Raw genomic sequence first — 22,745 nt, 5'->3', positions numbered from 1 at the left:
TCGCCGGTAAGGATCTACTGCGCATGCGCCAAAAGTCACGCGCATGCGCAGTAGATCGTACCGGCGAAACGATCCTACTGCGCATGCGCCGGTCAAAGCAGGAAGAAGATCGCGTGGAAGAAGATGTCGCCTGTGAACTCCCTGGACTGGACCTGCGCAGAAGGGTAAGTAACAAGTTAGGGGCATTTGCCCAGCGGGAGGGGTAGGCCAGGGGGGAGGAGGGAGGGGGGGCAATACACGGGAGGGGGGGTGGGGGGTTAGCGCCGAGGAGGTTTCCTTCCCCTTTAAGCAGTAGCACTAGTGGTGCACAGGTCGAGTTTTTCTTGACCCGCCCCTTCCCAACCCGAAGCCAGCCTGCTCCGTCCCCTCTATTTATAGACCCTCACTCGCCCCATGGTGAGAGCGTGAAAAGGGGTGGGGCAGGAGCGAGTCTATAAATTGATGAGCTCAGAAGCTGGCAGTGGTTGCGACCTGAAGATTTTTTGCAGTAGCTGCCCTGAACTCGATAGACACATGGGTACTGCGGGTTTTTGCCCGGCCTGAATAACCACATTACTATAAATCAGCCAGAACAGCCTCTGAAGAAAGGGGATCAGACCATTAACACAAGTTTAATAAAAGACAAAGGAGCAAAAGAACAATTGTACAAGTTACAGGTTAACCATAAATCTTAAAGCATTTTTTTTTAAAGAATATGGCTACAGTATAACGTTTGAATGCAAAAATATGTGCAGTATATAATAAATATAGGAGGAAATCCAATGTGTGCTTATCTATCAATGTATTGCAATGCAGTATATAGTAAATGGAGAATGCATTCTATTTTGTTCATTTAGGGAGTCCCTGCAACAATGCTTTACCTGTGGGGAAAATAACCCCATAACAAATACTCAATTGCTGGGCATTCTCCACAGTATCTACTGCCCTGGTAATGTTCGTTGTTTCCTGCAGTCTTCCCTGAGCTCCCCTTGTGTTATTGCCTTGAATATGGCGTGACCTGCACAACTATCCACTAATACAGCAAACAGGCAGATTGGTCACATACTCCTCTTCTGCTCTAGAGAAAAGTTGTGGTTACAGCGAAATAAGTTAACAATAGCCAGACAACTAGCAGGAAAAATCCTCCCCCCATGTTAGCAGAAAAAACTGCATTCAAAATTTTTTCTTTTTTTTCCCGGAAACTACACTTTATAATTGTTTTTCAATGTTATTGTTTTCAGGCACGAATAGAACAATTTTGATAATATTTCTTTATCATGCCACTAACTTTTACAAAGCATATAGGATTTTGCCATTATACTAAACTTGAGTTAAAGGTCTGATCATGTGCTAGATTTTCCCCTATGACTATTTCTATTATTTATATATACTAAAGGCAGTGTAATAGTCCTTCAGCAGCAGATAAATCCAAACATTCATTATAAACATATTCTACATAGTTACATCAAACATAATAAGCTTTGCGGTTTCATATTCTGCTAAAATTTAAAAATGCCTAAAATCAGATCTTATCTGAAAATCTATATATTTTTCTATATATTACTTTTATCCCATTCAAAAACAAAAAGTAATTGTATTTTTTTTCCTAAAATTTCTTAAAATAACACCTATATACAATATAGAGGGAGGAAATACATAGTAAATTCTGCTATAAATTGTATTCCTCTAGCAACACAGAGAACAATCTCCAGGCAGAGATGTAATTCTAATACTGCACTTAAAATAGTGTCCGACTGATGCCAATTCTCTGCTGGACACGATTGCTTTAAAATTTGTAAGTACTGGAGTAGGAACTGAAATAATATGATTTACTAAGGATCTGGCTTAGGTTATTTGCCTCACAACATCATCTTGCTTGTTAAAACCAACCTCCAACATATCTTTAGGGCCAAAACAAAAAATCCTTCAGGCAGCAGATCCCAAGCTACCATTGGTGGTACTGTAATCAAAAACAGTCGCAATTTTGTATGGTTCCATACAAGAAATGGCTGCATGAAAGCACCAGTACTTATAAACGAAAAAAACAAAATTGCCATTAAAGGGGATCTAAACTCTTGTTAAGAAAGTCTTTACTTAATAGTTACTGAACTATTCATACCACAATGCTTTAGTATATATTCTTTGTTCTAGCAATTGCAGTTGGAAGCATTAACTAGTTTTCATAATAGCAAACAAGTATGCCCTCACTACCCATGTGTGATTGCAGTGTAATTCAATAACAGTGCATTTTTAAGGATATTACTATAATACAGACATTCTTTAAGCGTTGCTCCTCAATGGCAAAATCTAGTGTACGGTTCACTGTAGAAAATCAGTCCTGGTAGTTAGAGGCTTGACACTAAGTTACATCAATATCCATAAAATCTGTATCAACTTGACATAGCCATGATTGAAATCAGAAATGTTTGTATAATAATTTGGAAATATTTCTGGTTTAAGGGACAAAGTCACCAAAGGACAAGATATACCCTCATAATTTTTTTTAAATTTATGTCTGAGCTTTGGCATAACCTAACAAAACATCCTGGGTGCCATCCAGTGTCATATGCATTGGTCATGTGATTATATGGTGGAAATGATCTAGTCCTCCAGGTGTCACAGAACTACAGCTCAAAGCATCCATTTTCTAGATGAGCTGGGAGATAGATATCACAAGTGGTATTTTTGCAACACCTTGCCCAAGTGGTAGCAAAGTCCCATGAAGACCATAACTAACTTTTTGACTAGCTAAACTTCATGAATTTAGGATTCTTTTTTTCAACAGATCGGAGTTCTGCACACACCAGTGCAAACATATTCATATGGGTAGGCTGGGAAGGTGAGTGAATGAATTTAAATAGGTATCTTCCACAGATATTGGAGCAGGGGAAAAAAAACACAAGGGACTGTGTCCAGGGTCCATTAAGTTTCATGCCGAGCAAATGCTCAAGTTCCAGTGAAAATGGTACAGTCTAAAACAAGGAAATTAGCAGCAGTGGGAATCAATTAACAAAAAATGTTGAAGTCCAGCAGAAGCAAATGGAGAGACTGTATCATCCTTATTCCAGCATTAATACGAGTTCAGTGGAAATCACATCAGTGCAAATTGCTGGGTGTACAATTACTGGAATAGTCAATAGGGTGTATTTGGGAATTCTGATCGTGCAATATTGCCCAGTCAAAATACTGCTTACTCAAATGCACATTTGTCCAGTTTTTCCAAGCATTTTCAACTTACTTTCAATTTTGTTCCTATTTTCTCCATTAAATCAGTTCAGGTTTTAAAATACATTTTCAACACAAGGAACACATAAACCACACTTGATCCTATCATTGGAAGTAGAACATCTAGGGTCTGTGTCACTTGGTAAATGGTGGTTTTGGGCAGGGAGGATTGCCATGTTTCTTTAGGTGCCTATCTAGGTTGTCCAAGATGGTAATGGTAATGCGCAGAACATCAGGATCAGCACACATGTGGTCTCTGATACGGTGCAATCTGACTAGACCCCCTTCTTCAATCAGCATACTGCAGTATCTTACAGCTGGAGAGAGAATAAAAAGTATGGGTGAGGTTTACAGTCAAATGGTACAAACATGACCATGATCATGTTTTGCCAATAAATACATCTTCCACAAAAAAAAGATATTATGGACTAAAGAATGGCTTAAACAGGCTAGTGAAATAGATACGAAAGTACGCTTCTCATTTATATCTTACAGATGCCCACATAAAAGACTGAAGTGTTATTGTGAGAACGAGACTTAAACCCAATCCCTTTTGGTCCTCTATCCCCCTGATTAGGTTCTACAGGACCAGCATACCCCTAACCAGAATACCCCTAACGGAAGGGGAGATGGAGGCCTGAAAATGGCAGAACAGGTAATACAACAGGATTTTTTTAAACGACCTTATGATTCTGCCAAAGTTGAATTTAGCACACAGCCTGATAGTAAAAGGTTTAATGTATTTTAATGCATCACAAGTATTTTGGTTAAACTATGCAAGAGGGATTACAGAGAGAAATAGTTACAAAGGGTACATGAATGAAAACAAAATAGTTTCTATTTATATACATTCTCAAACAGATTGAATATTAAAGGGGACCCGTCACCCAAAAAAAGTTTTATCACATTAGTCAAGCAAAATGAACTTTAATTACACAATTTAAATGATTTGAATCTTGTTTGCTTCAGTCTGGGAATTTATAATTATAGCAAGCAGGCAGGAGCCATTTTGTGGACATTGTTATTAAGGCAAGCCTTGCATCATCTCAGAATCTTGTTTATGCACCAGAATGGGGGACCAGATGTCCACCCCCATGCCCTGGTTACACAATTAAATGGTGAAGAGAATGGGGGAATGTGGGGAGAGCAGTGACATCTAGGAAGTGCTGAATGGAAAGTGAAAGTATTGTCAATATTTGATTGACAGCTGAGATTTTTAAATGAGCTTACAACAGCTATGAATGCTTAAATAAAAAATAGAAATTGGATTACATGTTTAATTTGAAAAGGACTTTTATTATACAGCTATTTGTGTCTGGGTGAAAGGTCCACTTTAATTTACTAAAGCCAACAGTAATGAGGAATCTTGCATTAGGTGTTCTGAAGGAGTAGCTTCTGGCCTGCAACTGTCACTGCAGTGTATTTTATAGGCAACAAGCATTTGATCAAGTGCTACCCATTTAATTGTCAATAAAGCTTTGCATATTTATTATAGGAAACAAAAAAAAGTGGAAATTAAAATGAGTACATACGGTTTTTGCTACACACATGCTGCATTGCCCACACTGCCCAGAGCTGCACACCGGGCGTCCTGAAACATGCCAGGAGTGGGAAAAAAGGGTTAAAGGACCTGCAATGAGAGCCATTTGTAGTTATTAGCCACAACTGCACAAATCATTACAATCATTTTACATGATTTCTCACTCTTCTACGGTGGCAATATTTAAAAAAAAAAAAAAACATTTTTAAGAAGCATACACAATAGGGGTCAGTTACCAACAATTGGATTTCAGTTTTTTCCACGAATCCCTAAAAAATTGTGGTTTTCTAATTTTTTTTAAAAAAAAAAAAAAGCTCTAAAATTCAATATTTATTAAGAGTGAAAACCACCAAGACAAAAGTTGTCGAGGTCCTATAGAAGTCAATGGGAGCTTCTCTGATCTATTTGGACTGCTATAAATCAATTCTAACTTGTCAAATTTTTAGATGTTTTTGAGGTATTCGAATTTGTTAGCTCAGAGTTCAGTGAACTTTTCAGTTCTTGATTTTTTTTATTCTGATTTTTTAATAAATCTCATGACATTTGTAGTTTTGGAGTTTGTGAGTTCAGCCATGGTTTTAAAATAGACTAAAACCACAATAATTAGACTGTTGATAAATAGGCCCCCACGTGTATGTTCTTATGTTCATTAAAAACAAATAAAGAAAATTCAAGTTCAGAAATAAAACAACTGGCAGGAACTCACTTGCATTCTCTTCCTTTGCTTTCAATGGCAACAAAACATCAATGAATCATAGATCTGTCATAAATAAGTCTATTGCTTGGTGGTCAACATTCATGATTTGAAATGCTCAATATTCAGTGGATACATAGGACTATAACACTGTGCAGTCATTCTAAGGAAAACATCTATTTAACCACCAAAAATCAGATATAATGGAATCATTTTTTTTTTAATTTCATTTTTGTATGGTGAATTTTCAATTTTAAAACAATATGAAATGCCCTTTGTTTGATAACTACAAGACTGCTAAGCAGTGCAAATATTCTTTCAGTATGGTGATGCCACTGATAACATTCTAAAGGGATACTGTCATGGGAAAACATGTTATTTTCATCAGTTTATAGTGCTGCTCCAGCAGAATTCTGCACTGAAATCCATTTTTCAAAAGAGCAAACAGATTTTTTTATATTTAATTTTGAAATCTGACATGGGGCTAGACATTATCAGTTTCCCAGCCGTCCTCAGTCATGAGACTTGTGTTCTGATAAACTTCAGTCACTCTTTACTGCTGTACTGAAAGTTGGAGTAATATCACCCCCTCCCTTTCTTCCCTAAGAAGCCTAACAAAAGAACAATGGGAAGGTAAACAGATAGCAGCTCCCCAACACAAGATAACAGCCCCCTGGTAGATCTAAAAACAAGACTCAATAGTAAAAGCCAAGTCCCTCTGAGACTGATTCAGTTACATTAATTAGATGAAATAACAGCCGGCCAGAAAGTACTTGCATCCTAAAGTGCAAGCACAAGTCACATGACTGGGGCTACTGGGAAAATGACAATATGTCTAGCCCCATGTCAGATTTCAAAATTGAATATAAAAAAATCTGTTTGCTCTTTTGAGAATTAGATTTCAGTACAGAAGTCTGCTGGAGCAGCACTATTAACTGATGCGTTTTGAAAAAAATGACAGTATCCCTTAAGCATGCCCATTGAGCTGTATGGAAGTCAGTATAGCCAAGCAACAGATATGGATCACAGGACTCTTGTTCAAGACTGTAAACACTAAGCTGAATAGTAAAGCTGTAAGTGTTTCTGCTGGTTCTCAAAGGGAATTGCTAGTATCAACCTTATGAAGTGGATAAAACCACAGCCTTTTGGCACACCATGATGTTCCCATGTCTCTTTAGACATTCTGAACAGCCCTACGCATAAGAAGCTTTGTCAGTATGTAGGGATGCACCGAATCCTTGGTGAAAGATTTGGCGGAATACTGAACCCTAATTTGCATATGCAAATTAGGGTCAGGAAAGGAAAAAGTGGGAAAAAATCTTTTGTGACAAAAAGTCACGTGATTTCCCTACCCAACCCTAATTTACAAATACAAATTAGGATTCAGATTGGCCAAATCCGAATCCTGCTGAAAAAGGCTGAATCCCGAACCGAATCCTGGATTCGGTGCATCCCTATCAGTTTGTGACACAATGTTGCTTTTCTTATACTAGCAGTCAACTTAGCAAGTTAAAGGGGTTGTTCGCCTTCCATCACTTTTTTTCAGTTCAGTTGTTTTCAGATTGTTCACCAGAAATAAAGACTTTTTTCAATGGCTTTCCATTTTTTATTTTTTGCCATTTTTCCAAAATCTAAGTTTAAAGTTTAATGTTACTGTCTTTGGTGTTTCAATCTGACAGCTCAGCAATTCAGGTACAGATTCTGAACTGTTAAAGTTTTCGAACATTTAGTTGATACATTTCTCAGCAGCATCTTTGAAGTATTAGCAACAACTGTATTAATTCTAACAGCTGCCTGTAATGAAACTCAGGGATTCTGCTTAGCAGGGACAAAGATAAGAAATGTATCAACTAAATTTATACATTTTGAACAGCGACCCCCCTCCCCAGACCTGCTTTAAAAAGACAAAAGAAGGGGAAGATTAAACTTTACACTTCAATATTAGAAAAACGGTCACACATAGAAAATAGAAAGTAATTGGAAAAAGTCTATTTCTAGTGAACAATCTGAAACCAAATGAACTGAAAAAATTCAGATTAAATGAATACAGTAAAGCATCATGAAAACATAACTCCTTAAAATACAAAAAATGCAATATTAAACCGATTAATGAATCCAAAATTTAAACTAGTCCATTTTGTATACAAATACAAAAAATAACAACCTTTGTTATTAACCCCATACCTGTAGGCAACCATTTCACACTCTGGTGTTGGCCAGCTGAGAATAGCAGAATGCTGCAAAAGCAAACAGACAGTAGTGAAGACAGTTGGGAATGAAATGCAAGTGGATGCTCAAGTTAGCACACAAACACTATGAATAGGACAGTTTTCTCCATATAATAAAAGCAAAACATACTAACAATAAAAAATAAAGCAAGTGTGCAAACAGAAAACAAAAAAAGGCTATATTGTATATACTGTATAGAACACTGGTAAAGAATTAAGACAGGCACAAAAATTATTTGCCTGTACAGTACCCCTTTTGTTTTCTGATCAATTAAAATAAAGAATAATAAACTAACCAGCTGCTCAAGCAGGGTTTCTCTCATGCTGGAACTTAATGTCCAAGTCTCTTCTCCCCGAGATACAAGATGTGCAATAATTCCAGCTGCAAAATAGCTGACTTCCACTTCTACGCTATGTAGCAGCTTGCTGATCTGATCAATAAAATCCTTACACATGAGCTCGGTATGGAGCTCCTTCACCTCTGCAATGTTATTCTGCAAAAAATAATAATATTAAGCTAGCTTTCTTTACAAAGACACAGATGAATTAAATACACACACAAAGGCACAAGTACATAATAAAGATAAGAGGGCACCACCTCCAGTATTCATTTATTTACAGCTGACCTTCCTGGCAAAAATAACCATTCACACCAAAAGGAACAGCCTTAAAGGAAAACTATACCCCCCAAACAATGTAGGTCTCTTTAAAAAGATATTGCATAAAACATCTCATATGTATAACCGTGATTATGGGTATGCCACATTGTGAGTTCTATCTGATCCTTCATTATCAACAGGCAGTAACCACAATGACCCAGACTATACCACTGGGACAGAATCACAAGAAGTTTAAAAGAGTGTTTTATTCTACAAACTGTTACACTATTTTAAATCCAATTAGGTTTTTTTACTTGCAAAACTTAAGTAAAACACATTTAGCTTATTGTGTGAGCATGCGCTATTTTATCTCTAACCATAAAAATGCACATTCATACTTTTCATGGAAGGTATGTATGATAACCATTCACTTCTAGGAAGCCTCAGTAGATCAGTACTAATTCAGACTGGGCATACTGCTTATTCAGATTGCTTTCCCTAAGCAGAGCAGAAGAATGCCTTGTTTTAAACTAATTTTACAAAATGAATCAATGCCTACTCAGCAGTGTTGTTACTTCATCAGTATGTTAACCATAGGCATGGGTAACTGGTAAGCACAATCAGCTACAATTTGCAATTGGCCATAGTTTATGTTTTTTTATTTGTTTGTTGCAGTTCTCCAGTTTAAAATGTCAAAGGTTATCTGGTTAGCTGTCCTAGCAACCAGGCAATTGTGTGAAAGTCAAAATGGAAGATATATAGAAGAGGCCTGTATAGAACGAAGCAGTACAAAGTAACAATACCAATCAAATTATAGCCATACAAAGGCCATATAGCCAACGTTTTTTTGGTTTCAATAACCAAAACAGCCAGACGGCATTTTAAACTGCATTCTAGGAAAAGTAGTAAAATAATTCAACAAATATAAAAATGAACACCCAACTGAAAAGCTACTAAGAATACACAAACTATAACATAATGGTAATTAATGTAAAGGTGAACTTCCCCTTTAACCATAAACAAATTCCATCCATATGCACACTATTCAATGTTTTATCGTTGTATGTTGTCCGCCCTGCAAAATATGTTGGAGCTATATAAATACATGTTAATAATAATAAAAAGTGCCAAGTGTAGATAATCAATGGCAGTCATCTGCGAACATGGGGAAAAAGCACAATTATCAGTTCTCAAAAAAGCAGGAGGAATAAAATACAAAAAATGTATAAAGATCTTACCAATAAACCTAATACTTTTTGTTGAATGGAGGACTCTGAAGGAAATGTCTGGGTTAAAAAAAGAAACATAGATTAAATCATTTAGTCCAAACAAATCCAGTTTAAATGGGCAAACCTTGAAGGAACACACGGCAGCCAAACATTTGTACCTCAAGAACTTTCATGAAGAGCTCCAGGCCCTGGTTTTCTATAAAGTGTCGGCAGGTTGTTGGGGATTCATCTGTAAGATTCCACAGAGCACTTAGGGTGAACTTTAGTGTGGTGTCCACCATATTTTGACTTGTCTTTTGTCTTACAATTTGGAGCAGTTGCTAATAGGAAAAAAAACCCACACAATTAAAGCAAAACTACAACTTTGCCAAAGAGCAAAAGTTTTAGTCATGTGAAAGTCTACTAAACGATTGTGGCGATGGATACCAAAAGACTAATCTGTTTATATGGTTAGCAAATAAGCCAGTAAAAAAAATAATTGCATTGTCCAAACAAATGAAAAATATTTCAGGAGATTTAAACTGGGCTTACATGTATCAATAATAATTTACAAAACAATGTTCAGTATGTATGTGCACTGGCCACAAGAATGTATTTGTGCCAAGGATATGAGATAGTTTCTTGAGCAGGCGGGCCTGAAAATTTCATCCGCCAATTGACAATTTTGGTCAGTGCAAGCGAAGTGAAACTACAGGCACATCTTTTAAGACAAGGATCTCATAAGGCTACTTTGAACTTTAACAGTTTATAAAGCTGCAGGGTTTAGACCTTAATCACTGTTCATTCTCATTTAATGGTTGACAGGTGTTGTTTACATATGGCTTTGTCACACATTACAAGTGTCTTAATAAAAGCAGCATATTGAAGAATGACATAGCAGATGCTGAACAAAAAAATATATATACATATAGACACAAATTTAAACACAATGTGGTTACTTACCCGGACAATGAATAGCTCTGCTCCAAGCTGGGCAGTCTGTTCAGTGGAGAGCTTTAATAAAGAAAACACAATAGACAAGATTGGACAAGCTTCAATGTCCAGCATGACATTCCAATAACTGTGATAAAATCATATATTTATGTAAAATTCCGATTAGCAAATAAAATAATTTTCAGATATAATCTATTAAACGATTACTACCATTTTTAAAATACCGTCTTTAATTTGTCTTCTTCCCCTTAAAGCACTTTTTTCTCCCCCTGCTCTGCATTGGAGTCTGTTTGATTATCTTCTTATTCATTTCTTATTGACCCGATCAGCATGATGGTGCTACATTTCAGTTTGAATATAGCACAATTGCCGATCATTAATATCCCACTAAAGGGCACCTCTCACTGGAAGATTCTGCAGTTTAGACCATAACATGGGGTGTCATGCATGCACCCTTCACTGCATCCTCAATGGGCAGAACGGATCAAAATGGGTGCATAAGTCTCAGATATACATACTTTGATAACAGAGACCTGACACAGTGGAAACCGCATGTGGAATAATCTTATATTTGCAAACCTAATATGACCACCATAGAAAAAACTCTGAAAAACATCTGAAGAACACCTCATATAGAGTAGTTATTACATATGATTGGACATTGTGTCTGTCAACAAAATCTGACCAGCTAAAATGATCAAAAACCCAAGATGTATAAGTCTGAAGTAATAAACCACTACCAGCTAACCACATTAAGTGGAGTAGGCGCGAACTTACAACATGATACAAAAACTTCTCTATGATCATAAAAATAGTATTCGCATAGGATGCAACCAACCTTTGCTGCCAAAATAGAGATAATTGCAACTGCCATTCTCTGCATATTTTGATCCTCGTGATTACATAGCCACTGCATTACAAGCTTTGCTGCATCAAACCTGGGAAAAAGGAGAAATTAAGATACTTTTTAGACCTTTTATAGGACGTCTACAGGCATTTCCTAAAATGCAGTACTTATACAGATGATTAGGCACTATTTTATTTGACTAACGTATATAAGACATATATGTCTTAAAATATAGCAAGACACAGTACAAAGCTGCTTCTCCAACACTTTCTTAGTACTGCAATTATGGTGCTGACACTTACATATGAAGCAAATCTTCCCACAATACCATGAAAAAAAGAAAAGGAGTTGCACACTGTATACCAAACAAGTGGGAAGCTTATCCCATTTATTGTAACCATTTCGCTCTGCTCCGCAGGGGAATAACCTACATTCATATTCTCTGTTAAAGGGTGGGGCAGTTCTCCTGAAATGTTGATGGTGCACTGGTGGTTACAATAAATGGGGTAAGCTACATGCTGGCATACTACAGAGTGTGCTCACCTACTTAATTCTATTTTCATCCTATATGTGTCATTACAGTTAAAAATGTTACTGACAGAATGAGATGTGCAAGAGACTTTTCCCAGCAGCAGCTTGCCAATAGCAGTGTAACAAGAAAAAAAAATAACAGGTCAGGTAATTTCACTGGATATGCAATATAACTATTTTTGTAAATTGACCTTATTTCTGTACACCATAGTAACAGTAATCAGTTGAATTAAGAAATATTGGGGCTCCAACTCAAAATGCAATTTTGCATGTTAAGATCTCATGTTAGTTTAAAGGGAAACAACTTAGCAAACAGAAATAGCCAACAAATCTCACATACCGGTATACAGTTAGGCCCATAAATATTTGGACAGAGAAACTTTTTTCTAATTTTGGTTCTGTACATTACCACAATAGATTTTAAATGACAACTCAGATGCAGTTGAACGGCAGACTTGCAGCTTTGATTCAGTGGGTTGAACAAAAAGATTGCATAAAAATGTGAGGAACTAAAGCCTTTTTAACACAATCACTTCATTTCAGGGGCTCAAAAGTAATTGGACAATTGACTCAAAGGCTATTTCATGGGCAGATGTGGGCAATTCCTTCGTTATATCATTATCAATGAAGCAGATAAAAGCCCTGGAGTTGATTTGAGGGGGGTGCTTGTATGTGGAAGATTTTGCTGTGAACAAACAACATGTGGTCAAAGGAGCTCTCCATGCAGGTGAAACAAGCCATCCTTAAGCTGCAAAAACAGAACAAAACCATCCGAGAAATTGCTACAATATTAGGAGTGGCAAAATCTACAGTTTGGCACATCCAGAGAAAGAAAGAAAGCACTGGTGAACTCAGCAACGCAAAAAGACCTGGAAGTTCATGGAATACAACAGTAGTGGATAATCACAGAATAATTTTGATGGTGAAGAGAAACCCCTTCACAACAGCCAAACAAGTGAACAACACTCTCCAGGAGGTAGGCGTATCGATATCCACCTACAGTCTACCACAAAGAGAAGACTGCATGAAAGTAAATACAGAGGGTGCACTGCAAGGTTCAAGTCACTTATAAGCATCAACAATAGGCTGGACTTTGCTAAACATCTAAAAAAGCCAGCACAGTTCTGGAAAAGATGGAGAGATGAAACCAAGATCAACTTCTAACAGAATGATGGCAAGAAAAAAGTATGGATAAGGCGTGAAACAGCTCATGATCCAAAGCATATCACATCATCTGTAAATGGCGGAGGAAGTGTGATGGCTTGGGCATGCATGGCTGCCAGTGGCACAGGGACACTAGTGTTTATCCATGATGTGACACAGGACAGAAGCAGCCGAATTAATTCTGAGGTGTTCAGACATACTGTCTGCTCAAATCCAGCTAAATGCAGTCAAATTGATTGGGAGACGTTTCATAATACAGATGGATAATGACCCAAAACATACAGACAAAGTAAGGAGTTTATTAAATCAAAGAAGTGGAATATTTTTGTATGGCCAAGTCAGTTAACTGATCTGAAACCAATTGAGCATGCATTTCACTTGTTGAAGACTAAAATTTCGGAAAGGCCCACAAACAAACGGCAACTGAAAGCTGCTGCAGTAAAGGCCTGGCAGAGCATTAAAAAGGAGGAAACCCAGAATCTGGTGATGTCCATGAGTTCAAGACTTCAGGCTGTCATTGCCAGCAAAGGGTTTTCAACCAAGTGTTTTGAGCCCCTGAAATGTAGTGATTGTGTTTAAAAAAAAAAAAAAAAAAAGGCTTTATTTCATCACATTTTTATGCAATCTTTTTGAATTAAAGCTGAAAGTCTGCAGTTCAACTGCATCCGAGTTGTTTCATTTAAAATTCATTGTGGTGCAGAACCAAAATTAGAAAAAAATTGTCTGTCCAAATATTTATGGACCTAACTGTACATAAATCTAAAACAGATCAAAACATTAAGATAGATTAAAATGGATCTGAAAATGTGCTGATGCAAGATTTCACTTACCTGTTAAATGGAACATCTTGCAGGATTCTGTCACTGCACAGGGACAAGAGACAATTTTTTTGCAACTGAAAATAAAATAAGTGGAAAAGTTAGCTTTGGTGTCTGGATATGCGTGCCATAAACAGTGGAGAAAAATCATAGATTTGTTATAAAACAATGAAAAAACATTAAAATATACCAGAATACTTGAAACTGTCGCTAATTTAGCAATTTCCCTTTTATTAAATATTGGGTTAAAAGTATGTATCGACAGTTAAATACATTTTGAAACAGGTATGAAGCAAGAAACACTAACAATTTAAGCACCAAATCTCTGTATTATATTTTCTTTATAGGATATATATTGCATGGAGTTCGCATTAGTGAACACTACCTGTACATGGTCATATGAATTTTGCTGTTAAGTAGGGAGGATATAAATTACTCACATATCCAATCAACTCCCTCATTTAGCCATGCACAAATGTAGATGCCAAAAGCATGAAAACTTGCAGCACAGCTTAATAACTGCTAGTTTCAAACAATCCTATAAAGTCAGATACGGACTACAGGGGACAAGACAGATATTGGGTAGTCAGTGCCTCTAGACATTGAAACTCTGGACATTCCCTAAACACATTACTGAATAATGACAGGGGTAAGCAAAATGTACTCAGAGGTGTTCTCACCACTGATACTTTACACAGGAAAAAAAATGAGGGAGAGGTCATATTGCCACACTCAGATAGAATAGAATTTAGCTAATCCTGTTGCACATTGAATTGCATTCAACAGGTGCATACCAACCATACTAAGTACATTAAGTGGACTTCTGAAAATACGTAACAGTCAGAGCCCCTGCAGACCCAATAATAAACTGTTTAAAAGTGAATACACCAATCAGATCTTTGCTTTTGTTCTCTAAGTTGTAGGGGACTGTTGAAATTGAATTGCTGATGTTATGGGCAACATCACCAGTGATGTTTTTCTCCAATGTTTTACACAGCATGACAAATAGGCTTCTTGGTGTTGAAGCACGGCACCGTCACAATAATACAAATTATAACCTTGTACTGATTTTCTTGCATACTGTATCTGATTGTCTTCTCTTGACAGAGGATGACAGTTTTAAAACTAGACAGAATGTGGTTAATTATGAATACTGGACAAAACTGCTTCAGTGCAATAACCCATGGCTGCTGCAGGTAGAGGACAAAAACAAATAGCTAGCTTGTTGCAATATACCCCAGATTAAGTCCCAACATGTTAAAGGTTAGTGCTGATCATGTCATATTAGAGCTGTGCTATACCTGTTGGTGGTTGGGAAAGTGTTTCATTGCTTCTAAAAGTAAATGTGTGACGTCAGCCAGAAGCTTAACAGGCATGCCAGCTGCTAGGTCCTGCTTGGTGAGATTAAAAACACAGGCACTGGCTGCAAGTTGCACAGGAAGATTTGTTGGATGGTTCCTCATGCCTATTACAACTAGCTGCAAAGTAAGCAAGAGTAACAAATGTTAAATAGCTTAAACAGTTAGTCGGTTTACAATGTACAAAGTTTACAATTCGCAAAACAAGGAACATTACTTTTAACATCTCAGGGTTGGCTTTATCCATTACATGAGTCAGACTGAAGAGATGGAAGAGAGCTTCACGAACAAAGAATGAGCGTTCGCTGTATCGGCGGAGAGCTTCAGCAATCTGCGTCTGGTTCGCCTCTCCTGACACCTTAAAAGAGAATATTGCATTTCTATAGAATAATTTGGATTTTAAATAGGGAGTGCATGTTGCACTACAGACCCAGTGAAACTCAATTCTTAATGGATATACTACTTTGTTTTTCTGATTGACTATTTCCCTTTCTAAAAGGTGGATTTAAGCAGAGTTTTTCACTGGCAATAAAAAAAAAAAAAAAAAAAAAGGCCAATCTATAGGGATGCACCGAATCCTGGATTCAGTTTACTATACAGCTGAATCTGAGCCTTTATTAGCATGATTCAGCCAAATGCAAAAGCCTTGTGGGGCAGAACCTGAACTCTTAAAGGCATCCTGTCATTGGAAAACATGTTTTTTTTCAAAATGCACCAGTTAATAGTGCTGCTCCAGCAGACTTCTGCACTGAAATCCATTTCTCAAAAGAGCAAACAGATTTTTTATATTCAATTTTGAAATCTGACATGGGGCTAGACATTTTGTCAATTTCCCAGCTGCCCCATGTCATGTGACTTGTGCCTACACTTTAGGAGAGAAATGCTTTCTGGCAGGCTGCTGTTTTTCCTTCTCAATGTAACTGAAGGAGTCTCAGTGGGACATTGGTTTTTACTATTGAGTGTTGTTTTTAGATCTGCCAGGCAGCTGTTATCTTGTGTTAGGGAGCTGTTATCTGATGACCTTCCCATTGTTCTTTTGTTTGGCTGCTGGGGGGGGGGAAGTTGATCACTCCAACTTGCAGTACAGCAGTAAAGAGTGATTGAAGTTTATCAGAGCACAAGTCACATGACTTGGGGCAGCTGGGAAATTGACAATATGTCTAGCCCCATGTCAGAATTCTGCTGGATTAGCACTATTAACTGATTCATTTTGAAAAAAATTTTTTTTTCCCATGACAGTATCTCTTTAAAATCTCATGACTTTAGGTCATGTGATTAAGGGGATCATAATTTTTACCCGCTAATACTTTCTTTCCCCAATCTGCATATGCAAATTAGGGTTCTGATTCAGTTCAGGAGTCGGCTGAATCCCAAAAATAGGGATTCAGTGGATACCTACAAAGTGCTCCACAATAACTACTTAATGTTAATAAAACAAACTGTAAAATTACATAAAATCCATATCTTTCAGATACAGATGCCTTTGAATAATCTAATCCCTAAATTTGAAGTGTATTCATATATAGTTATTGTGAAGCACTTTCTAGGTATTGTTCCCTTGGAGCATATTTATACAGAGTACTCAATCTCTGCCAAGGGGAGGTTGGCTGTATTAAAGGATATGTAAACCCCCCCCCCCCAAACAAATGTAATCAGTGAACAGTGTTTGCATGGTACTCCCTCTGCAGAGAAATTAAAAAGTGGGTTTAAGCGAAGTATACATTTAAAGTTAGGCCCTTCCCACGTGTTCAGATTTAAGCAGGCAAATATTGGAATTGCCATACTTCTGATGGACCATGCTGGCAAGTCTGTTTAGCCGTTGTTTATTTTGGTGCTTATATACAGGATTATTAGAAGAATAAATTAGCTCCTCCATCCAGTTTGGCATTTAGGACTTTAAAAGAAATGATTTAGGGACTCTACAGGCAGAATGAAATACTCTTTATATATTTTGGGAAATATGGGTTTTGTTTATATTTCTCAGTTTAGTGGTATGAAGGTATGAAACGTGCAGCTTTACATTAACAAATGTATAAAGGCTTTGTGCTAAAGACATTATTTAAACACACACACAGACAATACATTTATATAGTTCGTTTTAGTATTTTATAGAACGGCTAATTCTAAGTAACTTTTTTTTAATTGGTCTTCATTTTTTATTTTTTTATAGTTTTTGAATTATTTGCCTTCTCCTTCTGTTTCCAGCTTTCAAATGAGGGTCACTAAGGATCACTAACCCCATATAAAAATACATTATCTAGAAGGCTATACATTTATAGTTATTGCTACTTTGTATTACGCTTCTTTCTATTCAGAAGAATTTTCTATTCTTATTTATATTTTAGTCTCTTATTCATGTCAGTGCATGGTTGCTAGGGTAATTTGGATCCTAGGAACTGCATTACTGAAATTGCAAACTGGGAAGCTGCTGAACAAAAAGCTAAATAACTTAATTACTACAAATAATAACAAATGAAAACCAATTGAAAATTGTTTCAGAATATCAATCTCTAAATCATACTAAAAGTGAAAGGTGGACAACCCATTTAATGGCATAAAAAACAGGGCAGTCCCATTGCCTATTAGCAAACCAAATTGCAGAAAACTGCATTACACACCATCACACACCCTTCCCCAGAAAGGAACTCAGAATATCCAGCTTCTGTGGCTAATAGACCGACAAACTGCATCTGAGGTCGATGCCTGATAAACGCTTCTACTGCTTTATCTGTAACATGCTTCCTTCCAGATATATCCAATGAAACCAAATGAAGAAGAATGTCATTCTGCTCAAGCAAACGGCACGCAATATCAGATGTGAACTGCTTATCATCAGACATATCCAAATGGTTGAGTTTTTTTAGTTCCCTGATAACTTCCAGGATCTGTGTGGTTGTCATCTTCAAACATTTTAGATGGTGCATAGTTAGAGATTTCAGTATGTCTTTACAGGCAACAAGGGCAGTAATGTCAGTAACTGAAGTGTTAGAAATATCTAGGCTTTCCAGTCTAGGGAGGGAAGCAACATCAGCCAAGTCTTCATTGTAAAATAAAACATTGGTAATACTCAGAACACGAAGACCAGACAATTGGCTAAAACATCGCTCATATGGATCCTCTAGGGAAAGAGTCAAAGAATTCAGCACCAGGCACTGAAGGTTCTCTCTGATCCATTTGCTACTGCTGAGGCCACTAATGATGTCAGTAATAGTGATGTCAGCATTAACCCCTGTAGCATCAAGTTCTATTAGTTTATGGTGGCAGAAAGCCTTTCGGAAAGCTACAGCAGAGATCTTTGCCTTACGAATACAAGCACGCTTCAGACGCAACTGGTTCCCACGGAAAATTCCTACAGTTACTTCATTTAGCTGTCCTGGAGAAAACAAAGAAATAAGAAGATAGTCGGTTATCAGCAGACAAAAGGGCACATAGTTGTATAAAATAGAACACTTTTTTTCATGTTTAAACAATAAACATAGTAATACCCTATGCAGTGAGAATGTGCAGCCCTAGCATTTTACATTGTTACTAAATGAAATCATAAATCTTGCAATAACAAAAAAATGATCTTCTGCTACACAAAACAAACAAACCAACACAGTACAAATGCAGGCAACTTACATGCCTCCACATATTTAAAAAAAAAAAAAATACATTTAATAGCTTACTTTGAACAGCCATTGCTTGCAGTAATCGGTCTGCCACCTCTTGAGGAAATATTGCGGCATCTTGTAAGCAGTAGGTTCCATCTTGCCGCTCCCAGCAAAACTTTTCAAGATGAGTGCTTAGATAAAGCAAGGTAATATCAAGCAATGATTTTGGTGAAGATTCCTCCTATAACAAAATGGAGTTAAGGAACTACCAGTTATTACACACATCATGCTGTTATGCCAAACAAGCAAGTAGACTGCAACTTAACCAGCATTTAAAGGGGTCCTTTAAGCAAGTTATTTGCAATTGTTTTGGCCAAGCAGCATTTATCAGACTGAATCAAGTTTTGTTACAAGGTTTCATTTCTATTTTGCACCACCCATTCTGCCTTCAGTTTTACAAAGGTCTACTCAGAGTATGACCCTATTATTTTACCCCCCCCCCCCTCCCCACTGGATGATCTTGAGAATCAATACTATTCTGATAAGAAAATGTCATCGAAGAAGCACCACAAACCACCACGGCTGCTGCCCATTTATTTGAACTGCAGCACACGACAAAAGCTAGAAATGGCCCCAAACATGGACTTGAGAAAACAACAGGCATCATCTACTGACATGTTTCCAATAAAAATAAACAAAGAGCCACTCTGGTAGAGCTGGGCACTTCCCCACTGGCTATAAGAGGCTTAACCATGAGCCCAAAGACAGCCACATTTTTGTCAGGATCTAGGATGTTCTAGTGGGATGATATATGTGTAATAGTCATGGATAGTCCACAATAAGTGAATATAGGTTGGAACAATGACAAATGACTGAAAAAGCCAGACAAGTTTTGCATGCCTTTTTATTGTGGATGTTGGCAAGGATGCGGCATCACCAGAAAATCACATGTTCATTTTTTAACCTAGTACATTGGACTTGCTTCCATAAACAACACCAATGGTGTCAATTAGCCTAAATTTCAAGTAGTCAATGCAATACTAATGATGTAGGGGTAGGATTAAGAGATCCCTAACTGTATAAGCACATACATTAGTTAGCATGGCTGGATTTACATAGTGGGCGCCCCTAGGCCCACCACCGTTCATCAATTTAAAAAAACGATTGTATCTCAAGCGCATCCCCAGTGTTTTTGAACCAATGTGGGTGTTTTTGGGCAGCATGAGTCCCCCTAAAATCCTGCCGCCCTAGGCCCGGGCCTAGGTGGCCTTTCCACAAATCCGGGCCTGTTAGTTAGGGTATACATTAGTTAGATAGCAAGGCAATCTCACAACCTAATATTGAATGACATAGAAACCAACAGCTTATAAAACTTGTTCTACTTTAAGAAGCACACGGACATTTTTTTCATGGATTTGGCAAAACTAAACAACCTGACAATCAACTAATCACAGTGTCGGACTGGTATACCAGGGGCCCACCAGAAAACCTTAGGTTGAGGGCCCACTTACCAAAATTTATACCTCCTCTCCTCACTCAACCTCTATATTCTCCTAGTATCTTTTCTCTACATACTATACTCTATTCTTCCATTATTAAACCTCTTTGTTCCCATAAAGAAATAGGAAATGACCATGAAATAGGCCAAATGGTTAGAAGCAAGAGGCACACTGACACCTGGGCCCACCGGGAGTTTTCTGGGTATCCCTGTGGGCCAGTCCGACACGGACTAAGCAGTGTTCATTTATAGCCTCTAAGTATTCAGTTGCAGGTAAGATACTGTAGCCAGCTCTGACACATTACCCACTGAAGGTAAAGAAGCCAAGTATGTTTTGCACAATGGTTCAGGGGCACCTACTGCACTAAGCTAATGGATATGAAATAATTGGGACAGGATCCTGCCCTACAACTCATCAGTGAACGCTCTAGCTTATGAATAAGTACAGCTCTCTGCACCTTCTGGGAACACAGTTGAATAGTTTAGACATCATGTTATGGAGATATATATATATATATATATATATATATATATATATATATATATATATATATTTTTTTTTTTTTTTTTTTTTTTTTTCATATACACAATATTTAGTGCACGGAAACCAAATCCTGTTATTTAGATAGGTTGTTCACCTTCCAAACACTTTTTTTCACTTCAGCTGTTTTCAGATTGTTCACCAGGAATAAAGACTTACTTTCCATGTTAATTTTTTACCGTTTTTCAAACATCTAAGGTTAACATTCCTGTCTCAGGTGTTTTGAGTCAGACAGCTCAGTAATCCAGGTGCCGATTCTGAACGGTTACAATTTGCTACATTAGTGGATACATTTTTCAGCAGCGTCTGTGGAATATTAGCAACTATTGTGTCAATTCTAACAGCTCAGGGATTCCGCTCAGCAGGGCCAAAGATAAGTAAAGGATCAATTTGTGCATCATATAAAACAGTTTACAGTCAGCGACCCCCTCCCAGAGCTGCTTTAGAAAGATATGAAACTTCAATATTAGAAAACCTGTTAGATATAGAAAATAGGCAGCAATTTAAAATAAAAAGTCTTTATTTCTGATGAACTGTTTAAAACGAACTGAAAAGTGTTTTTGGAAGGAAAACACTTGTTTAACAATCAATTCCAGCTGACACTGCTCCTCAGAACAATTGTTGGAGCCCCGGTTGGACATGTGCAAATTGCTGTATAAATGTGCAGCTGTTGGTGGAACACCAGGCTACTGTTTATATGGTTTGTACAAAACAACAAGTAGGCTGCTCAGAGAGGTGTTTAGGTGGCATATGGGCAGATTATCAGATGGAAAACAACGCAACTAAATGAGAGTGTTTATTGTAGTAAGGGATCCAGCTGCCCTGCCCCTTCCCCAGAATGCAGTCTCGGCCCAGCTCTCTGCACTCACCATGTCCAATCCCAAACGTAAACAGAGTGTGCTGCAGAATCAGTGGAGGGCCGCGACTGTCATCCTTGTATCCAGAGACTGGGGCTGAGTGAGGCCTGAAAGCTGACTGTACGCGTTCCGGGAGCCTCTAGCTGGGAGTGCGCCTCACTAAGGGCTTTGCCGTGCGCATTCCCTCACTGTTCAGGTCGTGTAAGGAAAACAGGCCTCGAGAAACCCAGCTCTCTTCTAGAGGCCACTGTAGGTGCAGCCTCTTGGCCCGTCCGCCAGTCACAGACTTGCCCAAGCAGGCCGGGAAATCAACGCGTTGCTACGCAACCCTTCTTAAAGGAGCAGCGGCTTCGACGAGAAAAACAACCTGTTACATGTCAGTTTTCCTGTACTCCTCTATTACAAGTGCTCTGTTCAGTGCATTCAGTTTTTTTAAATACTGGCAACGCCAACATACTTGGCTCATTACACTGGCCTGGGGTACTTTCCAGTGGAGTGCCATACCACATCTTCTTTCCTTCTCCCAGGTATCCCTTGCTGAATACGTGCAGTAATGTAAAAAAAAGATTACTCGTGGGCCAATGAGAGGTGGCTCAAGGCATACTTGAGAAAAGCAAGGAAGATGGCAACACTCTGTTGGAAAGTGCCATGGGACAGAGCATTTTTTAAAGAAAGAGAGCATCATCCTGGGGAACAAAGCAACCAATTGTAATCACTGATGGGTGCCTAACAAATTGGCACCCTGAGTATTTTAACTTCTTTCCCCATTAAATTCCATAACATAAAGACGCTAATGATCCAGTGCTGTAATTTTAAAGAGATGTTTTACTTTAAATCAAGCGGTATGTGGTTTAAAAATGTCAGAATGGACTCATTTCAGCCAGTATTTGCCTCGTGCTTTCACACTACCTATCTTATCCTCCGTGTTCCTCTATGAGGGGGGTGCCATATTTGTGTGGCAGTAGTCAGTTAGAATTAAAATTGCTGACAGGTTGAGAAGGGACAGTCAGGGCAAAACATTCAGGTTTAGGAACTTCAAGTAAGAGTTACTTAAAAAGCAGACCTATCAACAGAGGGTAACCTTTAATGTACATTAATACATTTAGAAGAG

General features: G+C 37.8%; 1 protein-coding gene across 1 annotated transcript; it reads right to left on the bottom strand.

Moving 5' to 3' along the window:
* Nucleotides 1–1,165: 1,165 nt before the first annotated feature.
* Nucleotides 1,166–21,925, bottom strand: zyg11b.L (zyg-11 family member B, cell cycle regulator L homeolog). Its single transcript, NM_001096978.1, is given in 15 exon segments — nt 1,166–2,458; nt 2,499–3,521; nt 4,737–4,834; nt 7,623–7,675; nt 7,963–8,160; nt 9,504–9,551; nt 9,653–9,814; nt 10,437–10,487; nt 11,266–11,365; nt 13,800–13,864; nt 15,089–15,265; nt 15,363–15,503; nt 17,764–18,518; nt 18,814–18,979; nt 21,647–21,925. Coding segments are annotated over 14 exon segments (2,199 nt in total). The 5' UTR covers nt 21,650–21,925; the 3' UTR covers nt 1,166–2,458; nt 2,499–3,339.
* Between the last annotated feature and the right edge of the window lie 820 nt (nt 21,926–22,745).

This window comes from Xenopus laevis, chromosome 4L (genome assembly GCF_017654675.1).
Source record: "Xenopus laevis strain J_2021 chromosome 4L, Xenopus_laevis_v10.1, whole genome shotgun sequence".
NCBI lineage: Eukaryota > Metazoa > Chordata > Amphibia > Anura > Pipidae > Xenopus > Xenopus laevis.
This window is presented reverse-complemented; position numbering and strand designations above follow the sequence as displayed.